Source organism: Anomaloglossus baeobatrachus, chromosome 6 (assembly GCF_048569485.1).
Source record: "Anomaloglossus baeobatrachus isolate aAnoBae1 chromosome 6, aAnoBae1.hap1, whole genome shotgun sequence".
Lineage (NCBI taxonomy): Eukaryota > Metazoa > Chordata > Amphibia > Anura > Aromobatidae > Anomaloglossus > Anomaloglossus baeobatrachus.
The window spans coordinates 244,129,008-244,150,934 of NC_134358.1; the positions used below are offsets into that span (position 1 = coordinate 244,129,008).

General features: G+C 46.9%; 1 protein-coding gene across 1 annotated transcript in view; it reads left to right on the forward strand.

Moving 5' to 3' along the window:
* Positions 1 to 21,927, forward strand: part of BLOC1S5 (biogenesis of lysosomal organelles complex 1 subunit 5) — an 86,316-nt gene that overhangs the window by 23,671 nt on the left and 40,718 nt on the right. The window contains exon 3 of the mRNA XM_075316457.1: positions 2,349 to 2,478. Within this exon, the coding sequence (XP_075172572.1) occupies positions 2,349 to 2,478 (130 nt within the window). The remainder of the gene's footprint in view (positions 1 to 2,348; positions 2,479 to 21,927) is intronic.

The window sequence follows — 21,927 nt, forward strand, 5'->3', positions numbered from 1 at the left end:
ATATCCTGGTTATGGATGTATTTAAAGGTCAGGGTCTGATAGGGACTTTAGAGCATGGATACGCAATTCTCAGAATTGGGACATTTGTCAGATTTACTGAATGCAACATAGAAGTGCACCTCCACATCGGTCCATGCATGGTGCTAAGGGCCTCATACACTCCATGCCTGCTATCAATCCATCCCAGAAGACAGAAGGAGGATGATGTATGTGGAAGAGAGAACAGAAGATGGTTAGATTAGTGAGGTTATAGGCCAGGATAAAGAAGGGACTTAATTAGATCAATGTATGATTTGGGTTTGGTTTTTTTTATATGTGGGCCATGTTTTTCTCTATGGTCCATTGAGATCGAGCACACTCAGCCAAGCCTAGTGAGTAAATCTGTAGAGGGGAGGGGAAGAATAGCTTTCTACTCGTTCAGCCATATGTATGTCTGTCCTGCTAGTGTAAAGGACAGATCTATATTTGCGGTATGATGTAGGATTACCTGACATCTCCAGCGTTCCTTGTTTGTGCAGTTTCCAATCCTCTAATTGTCAGCTCTGACGTTGCATGGACCCAATGTCCCCACGAGGTGGCAGTAGACCCCTAGTTTTAATGTGCTGCTGACAGATTTACTGTGCTGCCATTATCTTGTTAGCATAGCTCTTTGTGTATGTGGCTTTTAATGTTCTTCACCTCAGAAAGGCGGGTCATGCAGAGCAGACACGACAAACACATGTTCCAAACAGATGTCCTTTGAGGCGTTTGTGTGAGGTGCCGTTGTGAGCTAATATCTTCCAGTGCTCCGCTGGGTCTGTGTTTCATTCCACTAAGGGTTTATTAAAACTCCCATATTCTTTGTAGTGGAGATTCTTTGAAGCATTTTCCAGGCCTGCAGAACTCATCTTCTGCTATGTGCTGAGAGCAATGTTTTTATGAATTTGTGCTGATGCTTTACCTTTATTTACAATGTGCCCAGATGTTCCTGATTCTTTATGTATCAAGGTACGTGGGGCACAGATCTTTCCCCCGAGACGAGGGTATGGAAAGATAAAGATCCCTTCATGTGCTCTAGTGATGAGCGAGCACTGCCATGCTCGGGTGCTCGGTACTCGTAATGAGCAGTTGGATGCTTGGATGGGCGCGATTCTAGTACCTGAGTATAATTGAAGTCAATGGGGGAAATCTTCCAGAAAAATGCTTGAGTTCCCCATTGACTTCCATTTTATACTCAGATATTCGAGTTGTGTCCATCCGTGCGTTAACCTGCTCTGTACAAGTATCGAGCACCCGAGTATGGTAGTGCTTGCTCATCACTAATGTTATCATCGATTACATTCAGTATATCCATTTGTATAACACAGTGATCCCAAATTTCACAGTCGAATACCATGTTTTTGGGGTACCATTACACTAGTCATAGTCTGACCTCCCATCTTCAACATCTAAAGATATTAATGTGCGGTCAAAGCGTGTTGGATCCCCGTGAAGTTTTCCACTGGGTTCCATCTGTAATAATATCCGGTTCGTGCACATGTAGCGTGGTTTTGATTTTTATGCATTATTTATTCATGTCAAAAAGTATTACAGTAAAAGCAAAATGAATACATTTTCTAAAATGCAATTAACATGCATTCATGATCGATGTGACCGTGCTTCTGGTTGCCTGACATTTCCGGCGCAGTATGAAGTCGGGTGTATGCGTCCCGGCTTCAGAGACGTCTACTGTGCATGCCTGGAAGTGGCGGGCATTCAGAAGAGCGGTCACAGCGGACACAGGTACGCGCGTCACCACCGGTGACGCTTCATTGAATAGCATGTTAGTACACCCGTGTGTGTACGAACATGCTAAGAGGATGGACTTGTCAGGGGATATAACACCCTTGGGACTAGTCGCCTCGCTCATTAGCATACGGTAAAAGTTCTTTAGAAATACTTTTTCTAAAGATCTCTTTATCTATGCTAGTGTATATAGGGATAGTTAGGCAGGGATTAGCAATAGGCACCCAGAACTGCTCGTGGTTCTTGGTGCATATTGCACCTGATAGGTTCCCTTTAAAGGGGTTATCCTCTGCAAAAACCTCTTACTTTATATACCCACAAGCCTTTGGTTAGCTAATATACTAAGCTGATATTCACCCTTCTTTGCTCTATCACTAATGCTCCTATGCTGCTTTAGTCTTTGTTAGGCTGCAGCAGTGATGTCACATAAACCGCATGCATGACTGCTGCAGCCAATCACTGGGCTCAGTATTGGTGACTTAGTATAGTCTTTCCCTGACTTGCGCTATGTGTCTGCATATTGCTGTTTAGTTTCCCAAGCTATTATGAATATTATGTAATTGTTTTGTTTCTTGACTTTCAAGGAAAAACGTGGACATAGAGAACTGAGAGTTCTAGAAAATGTGAAAACCAGCATCTCTGAAACTAGTGATCATGTTCTTCCAAGATGTACAGATGTAATGCAGGATCAGTTTGGACCTGTGCTGAAATTATGTAAGTCCTTTATTGCAAAACAACAAATAGTATTCTTGACTGCCCTACTTTTTTTCTTTTTTTTTTTTTCAGGACTTAACTTTACTTGTCTTAGATTTGAGGGAAAATCTGAAAATTGGTAGCTGCCTGTTAACGGTGCTTACCAATATTTCCTTTCGGTGACCACACTCTTGTTCCGTACTATAGGAGCATTGGTATTGAGTAGTTTCCACTTGAAAAAAAAAAAAAAACCTCCTCAAAAAGCAGAAGATGCTTCAGGAAACTCTGGCGTGTTTGGTGTTTTTATTTTTGGTTTTTCTGCTGAACGTTTGACTGTTTTGGGAAGAGGGTGTTTTTCATCGGGAGAACACTGCAAAAATACGCCGCTCCCAAAATTCTGGTCGTAGGCACAGATGCTGCGTTCTTCTGCGGAGAACACTCACAGCTCTGCAAAAGGAATGACGCTGCGTCTAGAATGTAGGGTGTTCCTGATCGTAGGAACATAGCCTTTTAATGACGTTTTCAAGTGTTGTGTTTTTTTTTTTTTGTTTTTTTTTTAACTCTATATAATGAAAACACTGCTGGCTGTTTTTTAAAGAAGTTATCCAGTTACCAAAACTGATTTTTTTTTTTTTTTCCCTCATAAATCTTGCTAATATGTGCCTCTCTACACATCTATTATGTTATTTCAGCAATGTTACCTTTTATCGTACTCTAGCAGCACATCCTTTATTTCTGGCTCCAGCTCTGATGGGGTTAATCTTTCTCCTGACTTCCTGGGTTCAGTTCCTACAACTCCCATAATTCTTTGCGCCTGTAGGACTGTATCTAACACACCCACTCAGCTGTCCACACAAAGACTCCTCCCTGCCTCTTCACTGTGTGGAAGCACTGAGATAAATCACAACAGAGACAGCAGAAGATCCCAGCTCTGCACAACCAGGGGAAGAAAGCATCTATCTTCTGCTTGTTCTCATATAGCTCATAGTGTGCGTGTGCGTGTGCGTGTGCGTGTGTGTGCGTGTGTGTGTGTGTGTGTGTGTGTGTGTGTGTAAATTATGATTAGGCTGCTTTCACACATCAGTTTTTTGGCATCAGGTACAATCCAGTGTAAAAACTGATGCAACGGATCAGGCGAAAAAAACGGATCAGTTGCATCAGTGTTTGCTATCAGTTCCTTCAATTTTTGGATGGATCCGTTGTGCTACTGAGCATGCTCCGTAGAAAAAAAAAACGGAATCAGTCGCTGTAATGCGTTGTATGCTACATTACAACGGATCCGGCACCTATAGGCTTTCATTGTACATGACGCTTGATCCGGCGCGGTCCGTTTTTTGTCCGCTGCCAAAAAACGTTGCATGCTGTGTCCTTTCCGGCAGCTGGGCACATAAATTTCGCCGGATCCGTGCACAACGGATGCAACGCAAGGGCATCAGGTACAATCCGGTGCTAATACAATTCAATGAGGAAAAAAAAAAACTGATGTATGAAAGCAGCCTTAGCCGGCGCAACATGTGAAAAAAATAAATATTTGGGGGAAAAAAAAATGATGGGGTCATGAGATTGCTTTTTCCTCTCTTGCCTAGTCCCTGTGTGTCGTCCGTATCATCCGTGTGGCATGCATTTTGCAGGCTACTTTCACATCAGCGTTTTTTGCCTGTAGGCAAAAAACCGCAAACCGCATAGGACCGGATCCTGTGGATTAAATGTGCAGCGCATGCAACCGCAATTGTTATTTTACCGAATCCTTCTGCAGCGGGACACAGAATTTATCGGCCAGCACTGGAGTCAGCTGACTCCTGATCTCACAGCCCGCACACGCTGCGATGGATACACGTTAACAGCAGTCACTACCTGCTGCAGATCATGTGTGACCGTGTGCAGGATGTGTGGTCAAGAGTTCAGCTGAGTTCAGATCAGCTGACTTCAGTGTCTGCCGATTACTTTTTCTGTGTCCCACTGCATCCATCATAGCGTGTGCGGGCTAGAGTTCAGCTGAGTTCATATCAGCTGACTCCAGTGCCAGACTGAACTCAACTGACCTCACAGCCCGCACACGCTGCGATGGATGCAGCGGAACACAGAACAAGTAATCAGCCGACACTGGAGTAATCTGATTACTTTTAAATTCATTAAAAAAAAAAAACCCAAACACATAACCCTAACCCTATTTTTTTTTATGCTAGCCAGGCACAGCAGGCAGGTGGGGGCTGCCCCCAACCCCCAGCTGCCTATTTGTACCTGGCCGGGAACCAAAAATATAGGGAAGCCCTTTTTTTTTTTTTTTTTTTTTTTTAATTATTTCATGAAATAATTAAAAAAAAAAAAAAATGACATGGGCTTCGCTTATTTTTTGTGTCCAGCCACCTACAGGTAGGCAGCTGGGGATTGGAATCCACAGCGCCAAGCTTTCTGCCCCCCCCCACCCCCCCCGCTGCGAATTTCAGTCCACAGTCGCCCCAAAAAATGGCGCTCTCATAGAAGCACCATATTCTGGCGCCGTAACCAACTCATCCAGTGGCCCTGGTGCCCGGTGGCACACTGGGTAATAAGGGGTTAATACCAGCTTTGTTGTACCAGCTGGTAAAAAGCCCGAGATTCTTAATGTCAGGCCAAGTTTGACCCGGTCATTAAGAATCTCCAATAAAGGGTTAAAAAAAAGACACCACACAGAGAAAAAATACTTTATTAGAAATAAATACACAGACACATTAGAGACTCCATCTTTATTACCACCTCTCACCCCTCCACGATAGAGAGATTTCTGTACTGACCATGCCAGGAGAGAGAGATGGAATAGAGAGCATAGAGGGAAAAGAGAGAGAATGAAGGGAAAAGAGAGAGGGAAGAGAGGTGCTCTGTCACATGCTGTGCTGCATGTCACCAACTTGCTCCACTCTGTTACTTGTTGTGCAGGTGACAGAGTGGAGACAGTTGGTCCTACACAGCACAAGTCACAGTGTGCAGTAACTTGGTGACATGCAGCACGAAAGGTGACAGAGCAAACCAAGTTGGTGACATGCTCTGCTCTGACACATAGTGTGCTACATGTCACCAACTTGCTCCACTCTGTGACTCGTGCAGGTAAGAGTGGAGAAAGTTGGTCCCATGCAGCATTAGTCACCTGTACTGCTGGTGGGAGCACATGATCACACCGCCCGTTCTCCTGACAGCTGAGCAGAGCGGGCGGGTGGATAGTGAGATCAGATACTTGCGTGACAGGGGGGGTTTCAGCTGAAGAAACCCTCCCTGCACTCCACACTGGCGCCCTGTACCTCACAAATCTGCTAAGCGCTCTTCAATGCTCCATACTGGCGTCCTCCGGATCTTCCCCTCGATGTGGGGCTGTGACGTGAGGTAATCACAACCCAGTCAATCAGCTTGAGTGGCGCCAGCATTCCCTGATGTAACGTCAAGTCTGAGAGCCCGGAACTTGACGTGACGTGACAGAGGATACTAGCGGCCACAGCACCAGGGGGTCATGTGACCGACACTGAGCGTGCAGGATAGCGCCGCTCAGAGCCAGAACTGCAAATAGAGGTCAATGAAGAAGACACCTAAAATTGTAAGTTGCACTGATATAGAAAATAAAAAAATGGGTGAACCACCCCTTTAAGCAAAAATGATGGCTAAAAGCTCCAAAGGACATACTGGCGTCTTCTGAGCTTTCCCTTTTGACTTGTATTGTAAAGTACAAAGCAACTTCCAAGTGGAAAATTGAAGAAGAATGGACACGGCTCTTTTTATCTGCTTTTTGTCATTTTCTGATACAGCAGTTTGGTTTTTTTTTAGGCAGAATGTGCCTGGAAAAGACATTGCGTGCACAAATCCTTAGGCTATGATCACACTGAGTGTTCAAAAACAGCGGATCATAACTCTCTGTAAACACAGCCTAAACAAGTGGGCAGAGGAGAGGAAGGATAGGGGCGTTTTCTCAACAGAAGTGTAAAGAAGCCTTGGCGCTAAAGGCCCAGTCACACACAACGACTTACCAGCGATCCCGAAAACGATGCAACCTGATAGAGATCGCAGGTAAGTCGCTGGGAGGTCGCAGGTGAGATGTCACACAGTCAGATCTTACCAGCGATGCAGGAACAATACAGGTCGCAGCAGCGACCTGTATAACGATCTCAGCAGTCACTATGACCGTGTCAAACACAGCGATGGGTCCTGCCCAGCAGGACATCGCCTTTGAAGAAAATGGCCTGGACCATTCTGCAACAACCGGCGATCTCACAGCAGGGGCCTAATCGCTGGTAGGTGTCACACATAACGAGATCGCTAACGGGATCGCTACTGCATCACGGAAACCGTGACTCAGCTCCGATCTCGCTAGCGATCTCGTTATGTGTGACGGTACCTTAACTGTTATCTAATGGGCTTACAAAGGCTTTACACAATGCCAGAGAAAAGGACAGAAAAACTGACCCTTTTACCCACCTGAAGGAATGTGTGAACATACCCTTAGGCTGCTATGAGCATGTCCTCAGTTCTCCCTTGCAGAATAAATCTCCGATCCCTATTTTCTCCCATAGATTTTATTGACTCAACATATTAAAGAATACTTATGTGGTCAGACTCTAAAAGAAAAAATGTAAACTAAAACTGGTTAAATCTCAGCCCGAGTGAGTGCCGTCCTCAGCCGCTCTGGAGTAATGACTGTTATGTTGCCTTGGCACTGCAAGTAATGGTGCTGACAACACTGGCATGGTTTCCATGGAGATGGGTAAGGTCAGTTTTCCACTTTTTGACTTAATTGACTGCAGTTGTCAGCGTCACGCTACCTTGGCACCCGGCGACTGAAAGAATGTGAGGCGTGCTTCTGCTCGGCATGTCAGCTGGCCGCTTTATTAAATGGCCAGAGTAAATCTACAACAACACAGACAGCAGCAGGTTGCCACTTGGTCCCGATCTTCCAGATTCCTTTTCTGCTGACAGTTCCCTTTGGAGGATCCGTTTCCTTGTATTGCCGCCAGCCTGGATTATGGGCCGTATAGCAGCCATCACTTGTACGCTTCTTCCTCACTAAACAAACAGTCTTCAAATCTTACATTAAATTTTAGAGAAATTAGCCTTAATTTTCTGCCTTCCTGTTATTGTTCTGCGGTAAAGTAACATAATCCATCCGTGGCTGAGATTGCACAACTGTCTTACTATTCAAGGATGTTTTATATATATCTCTTGATTTAAATATAATTAGATTGCATAAAGCTTTTTAAAAAGCTATTTTTTTTTAAAAAAGAGCATTTTCCCCTTTCTGTAGAGTAGGGTACACCATGCTGATTGCTGGGGTCCAGCTGCTGGCACTATGGAGCCTCAGTCTGAATGCAGCAGAGGTGTCCATGTTTGTCCTACCCTCTATAAATTGTCCATGGGACTGCCGAATGTAGTGCTCGACTATAACCGTCCCATAGAGAATGTATAAAGCAGAGATTTGCATGTTTGGCCTCCTCTTTATAAATTGTCCATGGGACTGCCAAATATAGCACGTGGCTATAACAGTCCCATTGAGAATTAATGGAGTGGAGGTGTGCATGTTCAAGCTACCCTCTATAAATTGTCTATGGGGCTGCTGAATATAGCGCTCAGCTATAACCGTTCTGTGGAGAATAAATAGAGCAGAGGTGTGCATGTTCAGCCTCCTATATACATTTTCCATGGGACTGCTGAATATAGCACTCGGCTATTTGTAACTGTCCCATGGAGAATGAATGGAGCATAGGTGTGCATGTTCGACCTCCTCGTTATAAATTGTCCCTAGGACTGCTTAATATAGCGCTCAGCTATAACAGTCCCATTAGAAAATGAATGGAGCAGAGGTGTGCATACAGCCTCCTCTTTATACACAGTCCATGGAACTGTTCAATATAGCGCTCATCTATACCAGTCCCATAGAGGATGAATGGAGCAGGTGTGCACATGTTCGGCCTCTTTTATACATTGTCCATGGGACTGCTGAATATAGCGCTTGGCTAGAACAGTCACATTGAAAATGAATGAAGCAGAGGTGTGCATGTTCAGCCTCCTTTACACATTGACCATGGAACTGTTGAATATAGTGCTCATCTATAACAGTCCCATAGAGAATTAATGGAGGAGGTGTCGAGCATGTACACTTCCAGCTAGATTCAAGACTGGGCTCCAGGGTCCCGATTAGAGATGAGCGAACCGGTCGCGGTTCGGCTCGAGGTCGATTCGCCGAACGGAGCTCCCGTTCGAGTTCGGTTCGTCGAACCGAACTCGAACTGCATAGGAAACAATGGCAGGCATTCACAAACACATAAAAACACCTAGAAAACACCCTCAAAGGTGTCCAAAAGGTGACAAACAACTCACAACACAACACAAACACATGGGAAAGTGACAAAGACATATACTCATGCGAAAACAAAAGAGCTGGACAAGGAAAAAGAGGAGGACACACAGATATGAGTATATGCAAGGAAACATCGATGCCATTACTGTGCAACTTGAACCCTGCTCATTTTAGGCTTCCAATCTGGATAAATTGCCTGAGATTGCCACGTACGCCTTGGGGATCTTGTCGTGTCCTGCAGTCAGCGTTCTCTCGGAACCTATCTTCAGTGCTGCTGGGGGTCTGCTGGCAGATAAGCACACGTGTCTGTCCACTGACAATGTGGACATGGCTCTCAGAGGACTTTTCTTCCCCTGGGTCAGCCAGGGGACGGGAAAGGCACGCGTATTTTGACAGTGCTCCATGCAAAGCATCTTTTTCATTTTGAAAAGGGGGGTTAAGTGATGCCAGTCAAGTGGGGTGTGTGTGGCCCAATTAGTGGCAACGAGGGAGACTGTGGTTGGAGTCCCCTCGCTGTGTTTCTAAAAGATCCAAGATGAACAAGTCATGGCTCTCAGAGGACTTTTCTTCCCCTGGGTCAGCAAGGGGAGGCGAAAGGCACGCGTATTTTTGAGAGTGCTTCATGCAAAGCATCTTTTTCATTTTGAAAAGGGGGATCAAGTGATGCCAGTCAAGTGGGGTGTGTGTGGCCCAATTAGTGGAAACGAGGGAGACTGTGGTTGGAGTCCCCTCGCTGTGTTTTACATGATTTTCGAAGGGCATGACATGCCTAAGAGGTTGAGTTTCATCATCTGCAACTTGTTGGCAACAGAAAGGCTGCCTTTACACCCTTTTCAGACCGAGGATTTTCGAGACCTTATGCCCATTGCAGTGCCCCAAGAGCCAATGGCCAGTCGTCACTCCTTCTCCAAGAAAGGCGTGCCCGCGCTACCACAGTAGGTCGCACACAACCTCACCGATTCCTTGAGAAACTCTGTGTGTGACAGGGTGCATTTCACCACAGATACTTGGACCAGTAAGCATGGACAGGGGAGTTACATGTTGCTGACTGGGCACTGGGTAACTATGGTGAGAGATGGAGAAGGGTTTGCTGTACAAGTCTTGCCGTCCCCACGACTTGTGTGTCAATCCTTCCTCTGTATGTACAAGTTCCTCCACTGCTTCTGCCTCCTCAACCTCGTGTGGGTCCTCCACCTCGGCCCAAACCCTGTGTGGTTAGTCCACCCTTCCTTGTAACTGCGCCCAAGGAATCCCACACACCTCCTTACTATGCTGGCAGCAGAGCTCAAGGCCATCAGGCGGTCAAATGTTTACTTTGAAATGTAGGGGAAATGTGAGACACCGCTGAGGAATTGTGGACGGTTAGCTCTGGAGAGTGAGATCGAGTTTCATCAATGGTTGTCTCCACTCAACCAGCAGCCAGAGAAGGTCGGGTGCGACAATGATGCAAACCAGTCTGCGACCCTTCTTCAGGGCAATGTGGCACACGTGCCTTGTATGGCTCACGTGTTGAATCTGATTCTCCAGCAATTTTTAAAATACCATCCCGGCCTACATGGCCTTGTGCAGCGAGCACGCTGCTGTGTGCTCACTTTCATCCTTCGCACCCAGCAGCTCAACAACTTTCATCGCTCCTGAAGTCTTAGGGTCTGGCGGTTAAACGCCGGAAATGCGATGTTCCGACACGCAGGAATTGGAATCTGCACATGTTGCAGCGTCTGTGGCAGCACCGCAGAGCCCTGCTGAAATACGGTATGATGTATACCCTGGGCTAACTTGATCCAGAGGTGGTGCAGATCACGCTGCTGGAGTGGTGTCAGATCAAGGACCTATGCACCCTTCTACACAGTTTACAAATGTCGACGAAGATGTTTAGCACTAGCGATGCCATTCTCAGCGTGACAATTCTGGTCATCTACAACAGGGGTGGGGAACCTTTTTACTGCAGGGGGCCATTTGGAAAATTCTACCAACCTTCGGGGGCCGCACAAAATTATCAACTTGAAAATGACCCGGCTATAATTAGTCAAACAATTAACTCTCCCCTACACCCCTACTGTGGCGGCCGTAGATGATTCTCTTTGCTGCGCTGTGATGTTTGCTTCTCACAACTGCTTTTCCAGGTTTGTCTTTGTTTGAAGCGCAGATTGGTAAATCATATATATCACACAGGAGACACTGTACATACACACACCGCTCTGACACACTGGCCGTATACTGCACACAGCCTTGACACAGGTTTCCTATTTTACACCACCCACAATACACACTGGCCATATATAGTACACATGCACAGGAGATACTGTATACTGCACACAGCACTCACACGCCGTATACAGCACACACACAAGCCATACACAGCACTCACACGCCGTATACAGCACACACACAAGCCATACACAGCACTCACACGCCGTATACAGCACACACACAAGCCATACACAGCACTCACACGCCGTATACAGCACACACACAAGCCATACACAGCACTCACACGCCGTATACAGCACACACACAAGCCATACACAGCACTCACACGCCGTATACAGCACACACACAAGCCATACACAGCACTCACACGCCGTATACAGCACACACACAAGCCATACACAGCACTCACACGCCGTATACAGCACACACACAAGCCATACACAGCACTCACACGCCGTATACAGCACACACACAAGCCATACACAGCACTCACACGCCGTATACAGCACACACACAAGCCATACACAGCACTCACACGCCGTATACAGCACACACACAAGCCATACACAGCACTCAACAAGCCATACACATCACTCACAAGCCGTATACACAGTACATAAGGAGAAGAAAAAAAGCTCTGCATGTAAACATATGCACACCAGGAATTAGATATACCAATAAACCTTACAATATGAAACTTTATTAAGTGCCAAACACAACAAACAGCGCGCGCGCGCGCACACACACACACACACACACACGCCGTATACAAAAGCACACACACGCCGTATACACAGCACACACATGCCGTATACACAGCACACACACGCCGTATACACAGCAGACACACGCCGTATACACAGCGCGCACACACAGCACACATGCCGCACACACAGCACACACGCCGTATACACAGCGCACACGCCGTATACACAGCGCACACGCCGTATACACAGCGCACACGCCGTATACACAGCACATACACAGCACACACGCCGTATACACAGCACATACACAGCACACACGCCGTATACACAGCACATACACAGCACATGCACAAGCCGTATACACAGCACACGCACATGTATACACAACAGACGCTGGACACTGAAGTCACAAATACATTTGATATATGGTGGTATATATTAGATATAAACACAATTAGCGCAGATATAAGTACCTGCTGCTTAGGTGCCCTGTAAGATCAGGTGCAGCACAAGTGATGGATGCAGCAGCTCAGCTCAAGGGCTGCCTTCATTCTCGTCTTTTCTCTCCAAGAAAAGACCTGCTAGCCATGAACAGCCGAGCACAGAACGGGAGTGTGAGAGGCAGAACGCACGGCACTATACAGCCTTCTATATCCCGTGCAGGCCCCTCCCCCATCACTCTGATTCTAGCTGCAATCTCACAGGGATCATGTAGGAGCCAGAGGGAGGAAGTCCCACCCCCAGTGCTGTCTGCCGGCAATAGACAAGATGAGCGGCTGCCCGAGCACCACAGCCACCGGGAATCTGCTCCAGTGCCCCGGGGGCCACAGAAAAGGTCATCGCGGGCTGCATACGGCCCGCGGGCCGGAGGTTCCCCACCCCTGATCTACAAGATGGAGCACACTGTAAGCAATATTCGGAGTCAGGTGTTGGTCCAAGAGGAAGGGGAGGAAGTACAGGAGGAGTCATATGCAGAAGGGATAATAAGATCTACAAGGTCCATACGGTGAGCGGCACCTAGGCGGCAGTCATGGGACGGTGGGGGATAGGGATTAACAAGGGCGCATAGTATCAGCAAAAAGTGTTGAGGAAGGTGCAGGAGCCCATGAAGAAATGGAGGACGAACTTGCGATGGGCATGGAAGACTCAGCAGATGAGTGAGAGCTTGCTCACATTTCGGTTGTGCGAGGTTGGGGGGGAGAGGAAGGAGGCACGATTCTCACCTCTCTGCCACCAACAAACCAAGGACTTGGTCCTCCTGGATGCACAAGACACATGAGCGTCTTCTTGCTGCACTACCTACAACATGACCCTCGGATTGTACGAATTCGAAGTAATGCTAACTACTGGGTTGCCACACTGTTAGATCCCCGGTACAAGACCAAATTTGGCGAAATAATTCCAGCCATAGAAAGGGACGCACGTATACAGGAGTATCTGCAGAAGGTGGTACGGATTCTTAGATCTGCTTTTCCAGTAAACACCAGTGCTGCACAGAGTGAATCTCAACGCTTTGTCATGGTTAGGAGGAAATGGGCTTTTACTTGTCCACATCTGAGGGACCGAGGGCTGGCTGCTGTGCTGAGATGGCATTGAGTACGGTGTCCCTGCAGAGTTGCACTTTTGGTCATATACCAAATGAGTTGAAAAAGGACAAATGCTGGTGGAAAGGGGAACAGGTATGTTGGAAAGGGGAAAAAAGTTTTTGTCCGTGGGTTTGGTGGTTAAGCAAAAGTAACATTTGATGAAGAAACACCATCTGTTACGGTGGGACTGGCAGATTTGGATAAGGTGGTATATACTATGTTACCGGTATATAACGAAAATTAATAAGAAAAGAAAGAGAAAGGTATATATCCCCATCAGCAGTCAATGTCCACCGTGCTCCCAGATGGAAAAGGAGAGGTTGGCAACTGGAAGGTTAGGTGGAAGATACAGATCTGTGTGGCTATGAAACTAATAGTTGCCTGAACCGAGTTAGACGCCACTCGGATCTTGAGACTGGGAGCCCTGTTAGCGTCACAGGGTCCACACGCCCACCCAGCCCAGGAACTCCCTGTTAACATCACAGGGGCCATTGAGTACGCTGACCGTGTGCATTGGGGCCACACCTGTGGACAGCAGGCGCATCAGCAGCAGCAGGCCTGTTAATGCCACTGGGCTGCACAAGCAGGACTTGTAGGACAGGAGCTGGTCTTAACCGTTCTGCGTTACAAACTGTGGTGGCGGCCTGCATCGACGCCCTATCCCTGCCTACCTCTGGCCTAAAGCCGCAATGGGTTCAACACATGGAGGTGTGCTCTTTCGGAGCATAATAGAAGACTGCGCACCTCCTTGTTGGCTCCAGCCCGTTTTATAACCTGGGTCCTCCCCAAACCAGGGTGGACCACAATGCACCTCCTGGAGACAAAAGCAGAGTGACACGTCATGAGTGGCATAACTAGCGTCCTATTTGGAACCGCAACTTCAATAATGACCTCATGGCTGCCACGACACAAACACCTCACCAGTCATCGTCTGACCATCAATAATGAGGTGACAAGTCATAGGGGCGGGCCTCTGCAAGCCATTTGGGAGTGGCCTGGCCACATCGTCAGGACAACTGATGCCCTGTGGTCTATATGGGCCCCCCCACATCAGGGGCAGGGCCAAAGAGTTCATTACCGGACCTAGTCTCTGATGCAGTAAGTGCATGAAATACAGTATCTGAAAAAAGACTATCAGCTTTAGCATGGTGTCTCGGCACAAAACAGGACTTAGACCCGGCACGGAATGCAAGTACCTGTGCAAAGAGGCTTTTCACACTAAGTGTGGGAGCATGCGCTGTATCCCGAAATGAAGACTTAGCGTCAGGAATGGCACAGTCAGGCTGAGCATACTCACTAGGCGAAACACTGTAGTTAGGCTGCAGCTGGGGTAAATCGGCACACTCATGCGCACTAGCTGCCTCTCCACACTTAGACGTGGAGGAGAAATTGCTCTTCGGGTGTGGACTTGGAGATGATGTCTATGAACAGAAGGAAAAGCTAAAGAAAGCCTCACTTTCTATCCCTCCAAATTATCAAATGCAGCAATGAATTCCCTGAGTTTGCTATAACATTAGCGTAGCAAAATGTGCATGAGGGTGTCCTGCACAGGTGCTAGAAATAGCTTGGCACCAGTGGGACACTAATGGAATACAACATCCACTAAATGGCAGTATTTTTTGCTATCATTATAGCTTATTAAAAACAGAGCAGGAGGGTGTCCTGCATAGGTGCTGCACATAGATTTGCACCAGTGGGCCACTAATGGAGTACAACAGCCACTTCTTGTATGCCACTAAGTTTACTCAATTTTTGGTATTCTGTCTTAGTAAGTAACAATGAGTTTGAGTGTGCAATGCAGGCAGACGTGCTGCAAATATCTGTGCACTAGTGGGACTATACAGAAGTCCAATAGCCACGTTTAGGATGCCACTAATTTCACTCAGTGTTTTGCTAGTATAATGGCTTAGTAACAATGAGTTGGAGTGTGCAAAGGGCAGGAGGGTACAGTGGCAGGGTTGTGGGTCTCTGGGTAGAGGAAAGGAAGCCTGCCTTTCTATCCCTCCTAATGGGGAAATGCAGCGAGGAAATCCCTGACCTTAGCTACACAGACGCTGTCATCTTGTGTAGCTGTTAAACTCTGTTTTCAGGACCTGTCACCTATGGCTCTGACCCTGCCGGTATGAGCCCTTAAAAGGACTGATAGAAAGTGCTATCCCTAAGCTGTCCAGCGCTGTGTATGGAGCGTATACAGCTGTATCGGAGATAGGAGCTGCGCCAGTGATGACTGACACCAAGGACGCAGAAGGCAGATAATGGCGTGCTGGAGGAAAATGTCCGTTTTTATAATGCAGGGACATGTGACATGGACATCCTATCACACATGCCGTTGCTTCTCTGGCTAAAAGTCCACTTCGCTGTGTGTGTGTCTGGGATTGGCTGACATGATGGCCCGCCCCACTACACGCGCGCGCTTAGGGAAGGAAGACAAGGAAAAAAAAAAAATGGCGATCGCCATTATCCATACAGCAGTGATCTGAATGCGCTGTTCCCGCACACTATATGCTGAAATTTCATAATAGTGTGAGTCACAGAGTGACTTACACTATTACAGCGGAAAGCCAGCTAGGAATTAGCTGTTTTTTTTTGCTGCTAGAACCGTTCTCGAACGTATCTAGAACTATCGAGCTTTTGCAAAAAGCTCGAGTTCTAGTTCGATCTAGAACAGCCCCCAAAATCACTCGAGCCGCGAACTGGAGAACCACGAACCACGCTCAACTCTAGTCCCGATCTCGGGATTGTGAGGGGTCCCCACAGTCCATCCCCCAGCAATCGGCATATTATCCTTTTATCCTATGGAATAATTCTTTTCAGTTCAGAGTAATTTTATCCTTAAGTTCTCAAGTGATATTGGCTGTAAGGCCATGTGCACACATTGAGTATTTGGTGAGTGTTTGTTTTTTTTTTTACCTCCGTATTTGTAAGGCCACGTGCACACGCTGAGTATTTGGGGCGTTTTTTACCTCACTATCTTTAAGGCCTCGTGCACACGTTGAGTATTTGGTGAGGTTTCTTTTTATCTCAGTATTTGTAGCAAAAACCAGGAGAGGAACAGACAGCGTAAAAGTATAATGGAAACACGGGCACCACGTCTGTATTATTTACCCACTCCTGGTTCTGGCTACAAAAACTGAGGTAAAAACACCCCAAATACTGATGGTGTGCACGTCACACATTACATATAGATGCGACTTCTCTAGCTACAAGTTCTTATTACAGTAGCAATGTTGTGGATTGCTGCTGGAGTGTTTCAAGAGCCACCACACACAGACGTATCCAGGACATGGGCTACAACTGTCACATTCCTTGTGTCAAGCCACTCATGACCAATAGACAACACCAGAAGCGTCCTACCTGGGCCAAGGAGAGAAAACTGGACTGTTGCTCAGTGGTTCAAGGTGTTTTTTTCAGATGAAAGTAAATTTTGCATTTCATTTGGAAATCAAGATCCCAGAGTCTGGAGGAAGAGTGGAGAGGCCACAATCCAAGCTGCTTGAGTTTTACTGTGACGTTTCCTCAATCAGTGATGGTTTGGGGAGCTATGTCATCTGCTGGTGTAGGTCCACTGTGTTTTATCAAGAGCAAAGGCAACGCAGCCATATATCAGGAAATTTTAGAGCACTTCATGCTTCCCTCTGCCAACAAGCTTTTTGAAGATGGAGATTTCATTTGCCAGCAGGACTTGGCACTTGTCCACACTGCCAAGAGTACCAATACCTGGTTTAATATCCACAGTATCACTGTGCTCGATTGGCCAGCAATCTCGCCTGACCTTAACCTCATCGAGAATCTATGGGGTATTGTCAAGAGGAAGATGAGACACCAGACCCAACAATGCAGACAAGCTGAAGACTGCTAACCAAGCAACCTGGGCTTCCATAACACCTCAGCAGTGCCACAGGCTGATCGCCTCAATGCCACACCGCATTAATGCAGTAATTCATGCAAAAGGAGCCTCGACCAAGTATTGAGTGCATTTACTGTACAGACTTTTCAGTAGGACAAAATTTCAGAGTTTTAAATTTTTTTCAGTTGGTCTTATATAATATTCTAATTTTCTGAGACAATGACTTTTGGGTATTGATTGGCTGTAAGCCATAATCATCAACATTAACAGAAATAAACACTTGAAATAGATCACTCTATGTGTAACGACTCTATATAATATGTGTTTCCCTTTTTGTATTGAATTACTGAAATTAACATTTTTAGTATATTCTAATTTGAGATACACTTGTATTCAGTCTATCAGTTGTGGTCAGTCTCCTTGTTAAGGGTCACAGTGTTTCCAAGCCCTGCTCTGAAGTTGGCCAGCTGCACTGCCCCTGTGATCTTCGATGTTGTGGGGGTAAAGCGGACTTTGCTTGCAGCATGAGAGAGTGCATAATTTAGGTCATTGGAGCACTGCACTCCTGAAGTGCTATGTGAAGAATAAGGCTAGTTTCACACTTGCGTTCAGCGCATTCCGTCACTATGGAGAATAGCGCAGTCCGTTAACGCACTGCGCTATTCTCCATAGACTTGTATTGACGATGCACTGTAACGCAAGTGTCTGCGTTGCATCCGCTGGACAACGTAGCGTCGTTATTTTGACGCTGCGTCGGGCGGATGGAACGCAGCATGTAACATTTTTCTGCGCTTGGCGGAGTGTCAAAAAAAACGCAACCTGCAGGAATCCATTAGGCGTCCGTTGTTTTTATAATGGACGCCTATGGTGGTGGATTCCGTTAGAATGCGTCATTTGACGGATTCCGTTAACGCAGCTGATTTTACACAACTGCGCATGCTCAGATGTGTAAAGTCAAGGAAAAAAACTATAACGGATTGCGTTATTTTGTACGATTTGTAGCATGCGTTGTGCCACTATATGCAACGCATCCGTTACATGCGTCACACAACGCAATGCTACGGATCCCGTCCAACGCAGGTGTGAAACTAGCCTAACCCTTTTAAAGGGGTTGTCCACTAATTTTACATTGATGGCCTATCCGTAGGATATGTCATCAGTGTGTGATCGGCCGTGGTCCGACATCTGTCACCCCCACTGATCAGCTGTTTTCGGTGCCAGCAGTGGCAGAAGGTGTCCAGAAATGCTCAGTTCCGGAGCTGCCCCATCAGTTGATAGCGCCGGGTGCTGCACATCTGCTTCCTATTGTTTTGAATGGGAGACAGATGTGCAGTACCTGGCCACTATCAATTGATGGGGCAGCTCTGGAACTGAGCATTTCTGGCCACCTGCTGCCAGCACAGAGAACAGCTGATCAGGGTGGGTATCAGGCACCAGCCGATCAGACATTGATGGCCTATATGCTAAGGATAGGCCTTACATCACAGATCATAAAAAATGATATCTTTTGCCACAACATTTGGAAGCTGAGGTAAGGGTACAGTTTTTTGGAGGTTAGGGGTTTTCATGAGAATCTGTGCCTTGAGGCCTTCCATAGTGTAGAGCGGAGTATGCTTGGTCTGCCTTGTTCACCACAGCCTTATTCCAACATGCTGTAAAGTATTAATTGTTTCTGCATAGGCTTGCATTCCTGGGATCAACCAAAATATACTGCATATGTCAAAAGGGATGAGAAGAAAAAGTGCTTGTGTGCCTTTAGCTGTTGCCAAAAAAAGAAGAAAGTGACACGAGCTGGCGAAATATCCCTGAGCTATGTAAAATTCGGTCCTGTTGTGGTTTTCAGTCTGGCACCTGGCAAAGTTTTCACACTTGGGAAGTAGCTGGGAAAGTTTCTGATTTTGATGCTTAACCAGAAAAATGTGGGTCTAAAAAATAAAATAAAATTCTCCTCCTATATAGTTAAAAAAAAAATAAAAAAAATCACCTGCAGACAGTAGAATAGCAGACATGGATGTGACCTGCTGGTGACCCGGATGTGAGGGGCCGATGCCACTAGTTCAGTATTCCTGTGCTGGGAACGTGCCGCTGCATGTGTGCCATATTGTGTATATGATTTGTAGGATAAAATGACCCTGTCGTGCCAGGAAGGTGGCATTCCCCACCACAATGTCGTTAAGGGTCTGATTGCGGGTCTCTGCGATGGCTAATAGACAGCATAGGGCATGTGGAAGGGAATGTGATGGAGCTCCGCAGGGAGTCGCCTCGTCACATGTAGTTTTTATTGTGTGCGGCTGACATAATTCATATGTTTCTGGAGTTTCAGGGAAAAGAACAGTTTTTTATAGAAATCACGCAGCTGTAGTGAGGTGCCACAGCTCCTTGTCCGACATCTATATTTCCACACCGGCATCCCGTGAAGGGGCACTGTTACCCTCATTATCATATCGGCTGATGGTATGTAAAGGATGGGTGACATCACTGGGACCCCCTTACTCCTCAAAAAATATATAGAATAGAGTATGTATTTGACTAGCAGTCCCTTTATTGTCGGTGGTCCCTAATAATCACGACCGCTACCATAGACCCATAGGCAGTGTTCACACACAGCATTCAAAATCAGGCTGATAAACATTTTTGCACTGGGGTTTAATTTAATATTTCTGTTGTTTGGCTTATATACCTACACATTAAACTTTGATATAATCTGTGGTCATAAATCAGAGGAGAGGCGCTCAGAAAAACACAGGTAAGAGTTACAACCTCTCCTACCAGAACAAGCTCACTGACACATTCTCAGTCAGTGCAGTCAGAATTACAATGACTACAGAAGTAGATGGTATAAACTTTGAATGAAACTCTATTGTAAAACTGATTTTATTTAAGTTAATACAAAAAAAAACTAGCCGAAGGTGTGCAACCTCTTAAAGGGAATCTGTCACCAGGTGTATGCCACCTAATCTGAGAGCAGCATAATGTAGGGGCAGAGATCCTTATTCCAGCAATGTGTCACTTATTGGGCTGCTCAGTGTAGTTTTGATTGAACCACTGTATAATCTGCAGTACATTATCATTACAGGACTACTTGGTCCAGCATATTGGTAGTCCAGCGTATTCATGAGCTCTGTCTACCGTATTTTTCGGACCATAAGACGCACTTTTTTCCCCCCAAATGTTGGGGGAAAGTTGGAGGTGCGTCTTATGGCCTGACTATAGGGCTGCGGCCGGGAATGAGGGTGCTGCGTGCTGCGGTGGAGCGGGTCATCGGGGGCACGAGCAGGCTGTAGCAGCCTGCTGTGACCACGTGGGCCCGCTCATTACATATGCACGCCCATCCTCCCGCCCATTTCTCAGCGCAGAAGCCGGCACTGACAGGTGGGCGGGAGGACGAGCGGGGACGCGCGCATAGTAAAGAGCCGGTCCGCATGATCACCCCTGGCAATTACAGCCTGGAGTGATCATGTGCGGCTGTATTCACTGCTTCCCGCGCGTCATCATCAGCGTGGGGTGCAGTGAATCAGTGTACTCACCTGTCCCCGTGTGTGAGGCGGCCCCCTGCAGCACGCGATGTCTTCCTGTCTGTGCCGGTCAGCTGATCTGTGCTGATCAGCTGATCGGCACAGACAGGAAGACATCACGATGCTGCAGGGGAACGGCTCCACATACACAGGTCAGCGGCGCAGAGAGGAAGATGATCGGTGCTTCAGGGAGTGAGGAAAAGGTGAGTATAAACGTTTATTTTTTTTTCTCTGTGCTATAGGATACAGGCCATATACCAAGATGGTCTATGAGCACGATGGGGGCATATAGCAGGATGGGAGTATATGAGCAGGATGGATGGGGGTATATGAACAGGATGGGGGTATATGAACAGGATGGGGGTATATGAACAGGATGGGTGTATATGAACAGGATGGGTGTATATGAACAGGATGGGTGTATATGAACAGGATGGGTGTATATGAACAGGATGGGAGTATATGAGCAGGATGGGGATTATATGAGCAGGATGGATGGGGGAATATGAACAGGATGGGGGTATATGAACAGGATGGATGGGGGAATATGAGCAGGATGGAAGGGGGGTATATCAATAGGATGGGGGTATATGAGCAGGATGCTGGTATATGAGCAGGATGGGGGTTTATAGCAGGATCATATACAAGGCAGGAGGATCATTACCAGGATGGGGTACCTTAGTAGAGAATTTGGGGACATTACCCCCATAACAGTGTCAGCAGTAGATCCTCGCCCCATAAGTGTGTCATGACCACATTTTTTTGCTTAAAGTTTTATTTCTTTGTCGCTCCATTGGGAGACCCAGACAATTGGGTGTATAGCTTCTGCCTCCGGAGGCCATACAAAGTATTACACTTTAAAAAGTGTAACCCCTCCCCTCTGCCTATACACCCTCCCGTGCATCACGGGCTCCTCAGTTTTATGCTTTGTGTGGAAGGAGGCACACATCCACTCATGCATTCTCATTTTAGTTATATCGGTTGGAAGAAAAGTGGGCCCCCACGGGGCCCCCGGCATGTTCCCTTCTCACCCCACTATGTCGGCGGTGCTGTTAAGGTTGAGGTACCCATTGCGGGTACAAAGGCCGGAGCCTCATGCCGTTTTCCTTCACCATCCCTTAGCGGCTCTGGGAGAAGTGGGATCCTGACCGGTCATCCATTTACTGGGACCGTGCTCCCTCCGCAGCCCCTGTGGGAATCTGCCGGACAGGAGTCTATTCATCCTCAGGGACCGGGCCCTGCATCTCTAAGGTACTCTGTGTCCCCATGGGGGCTGTGCATGGAGCGC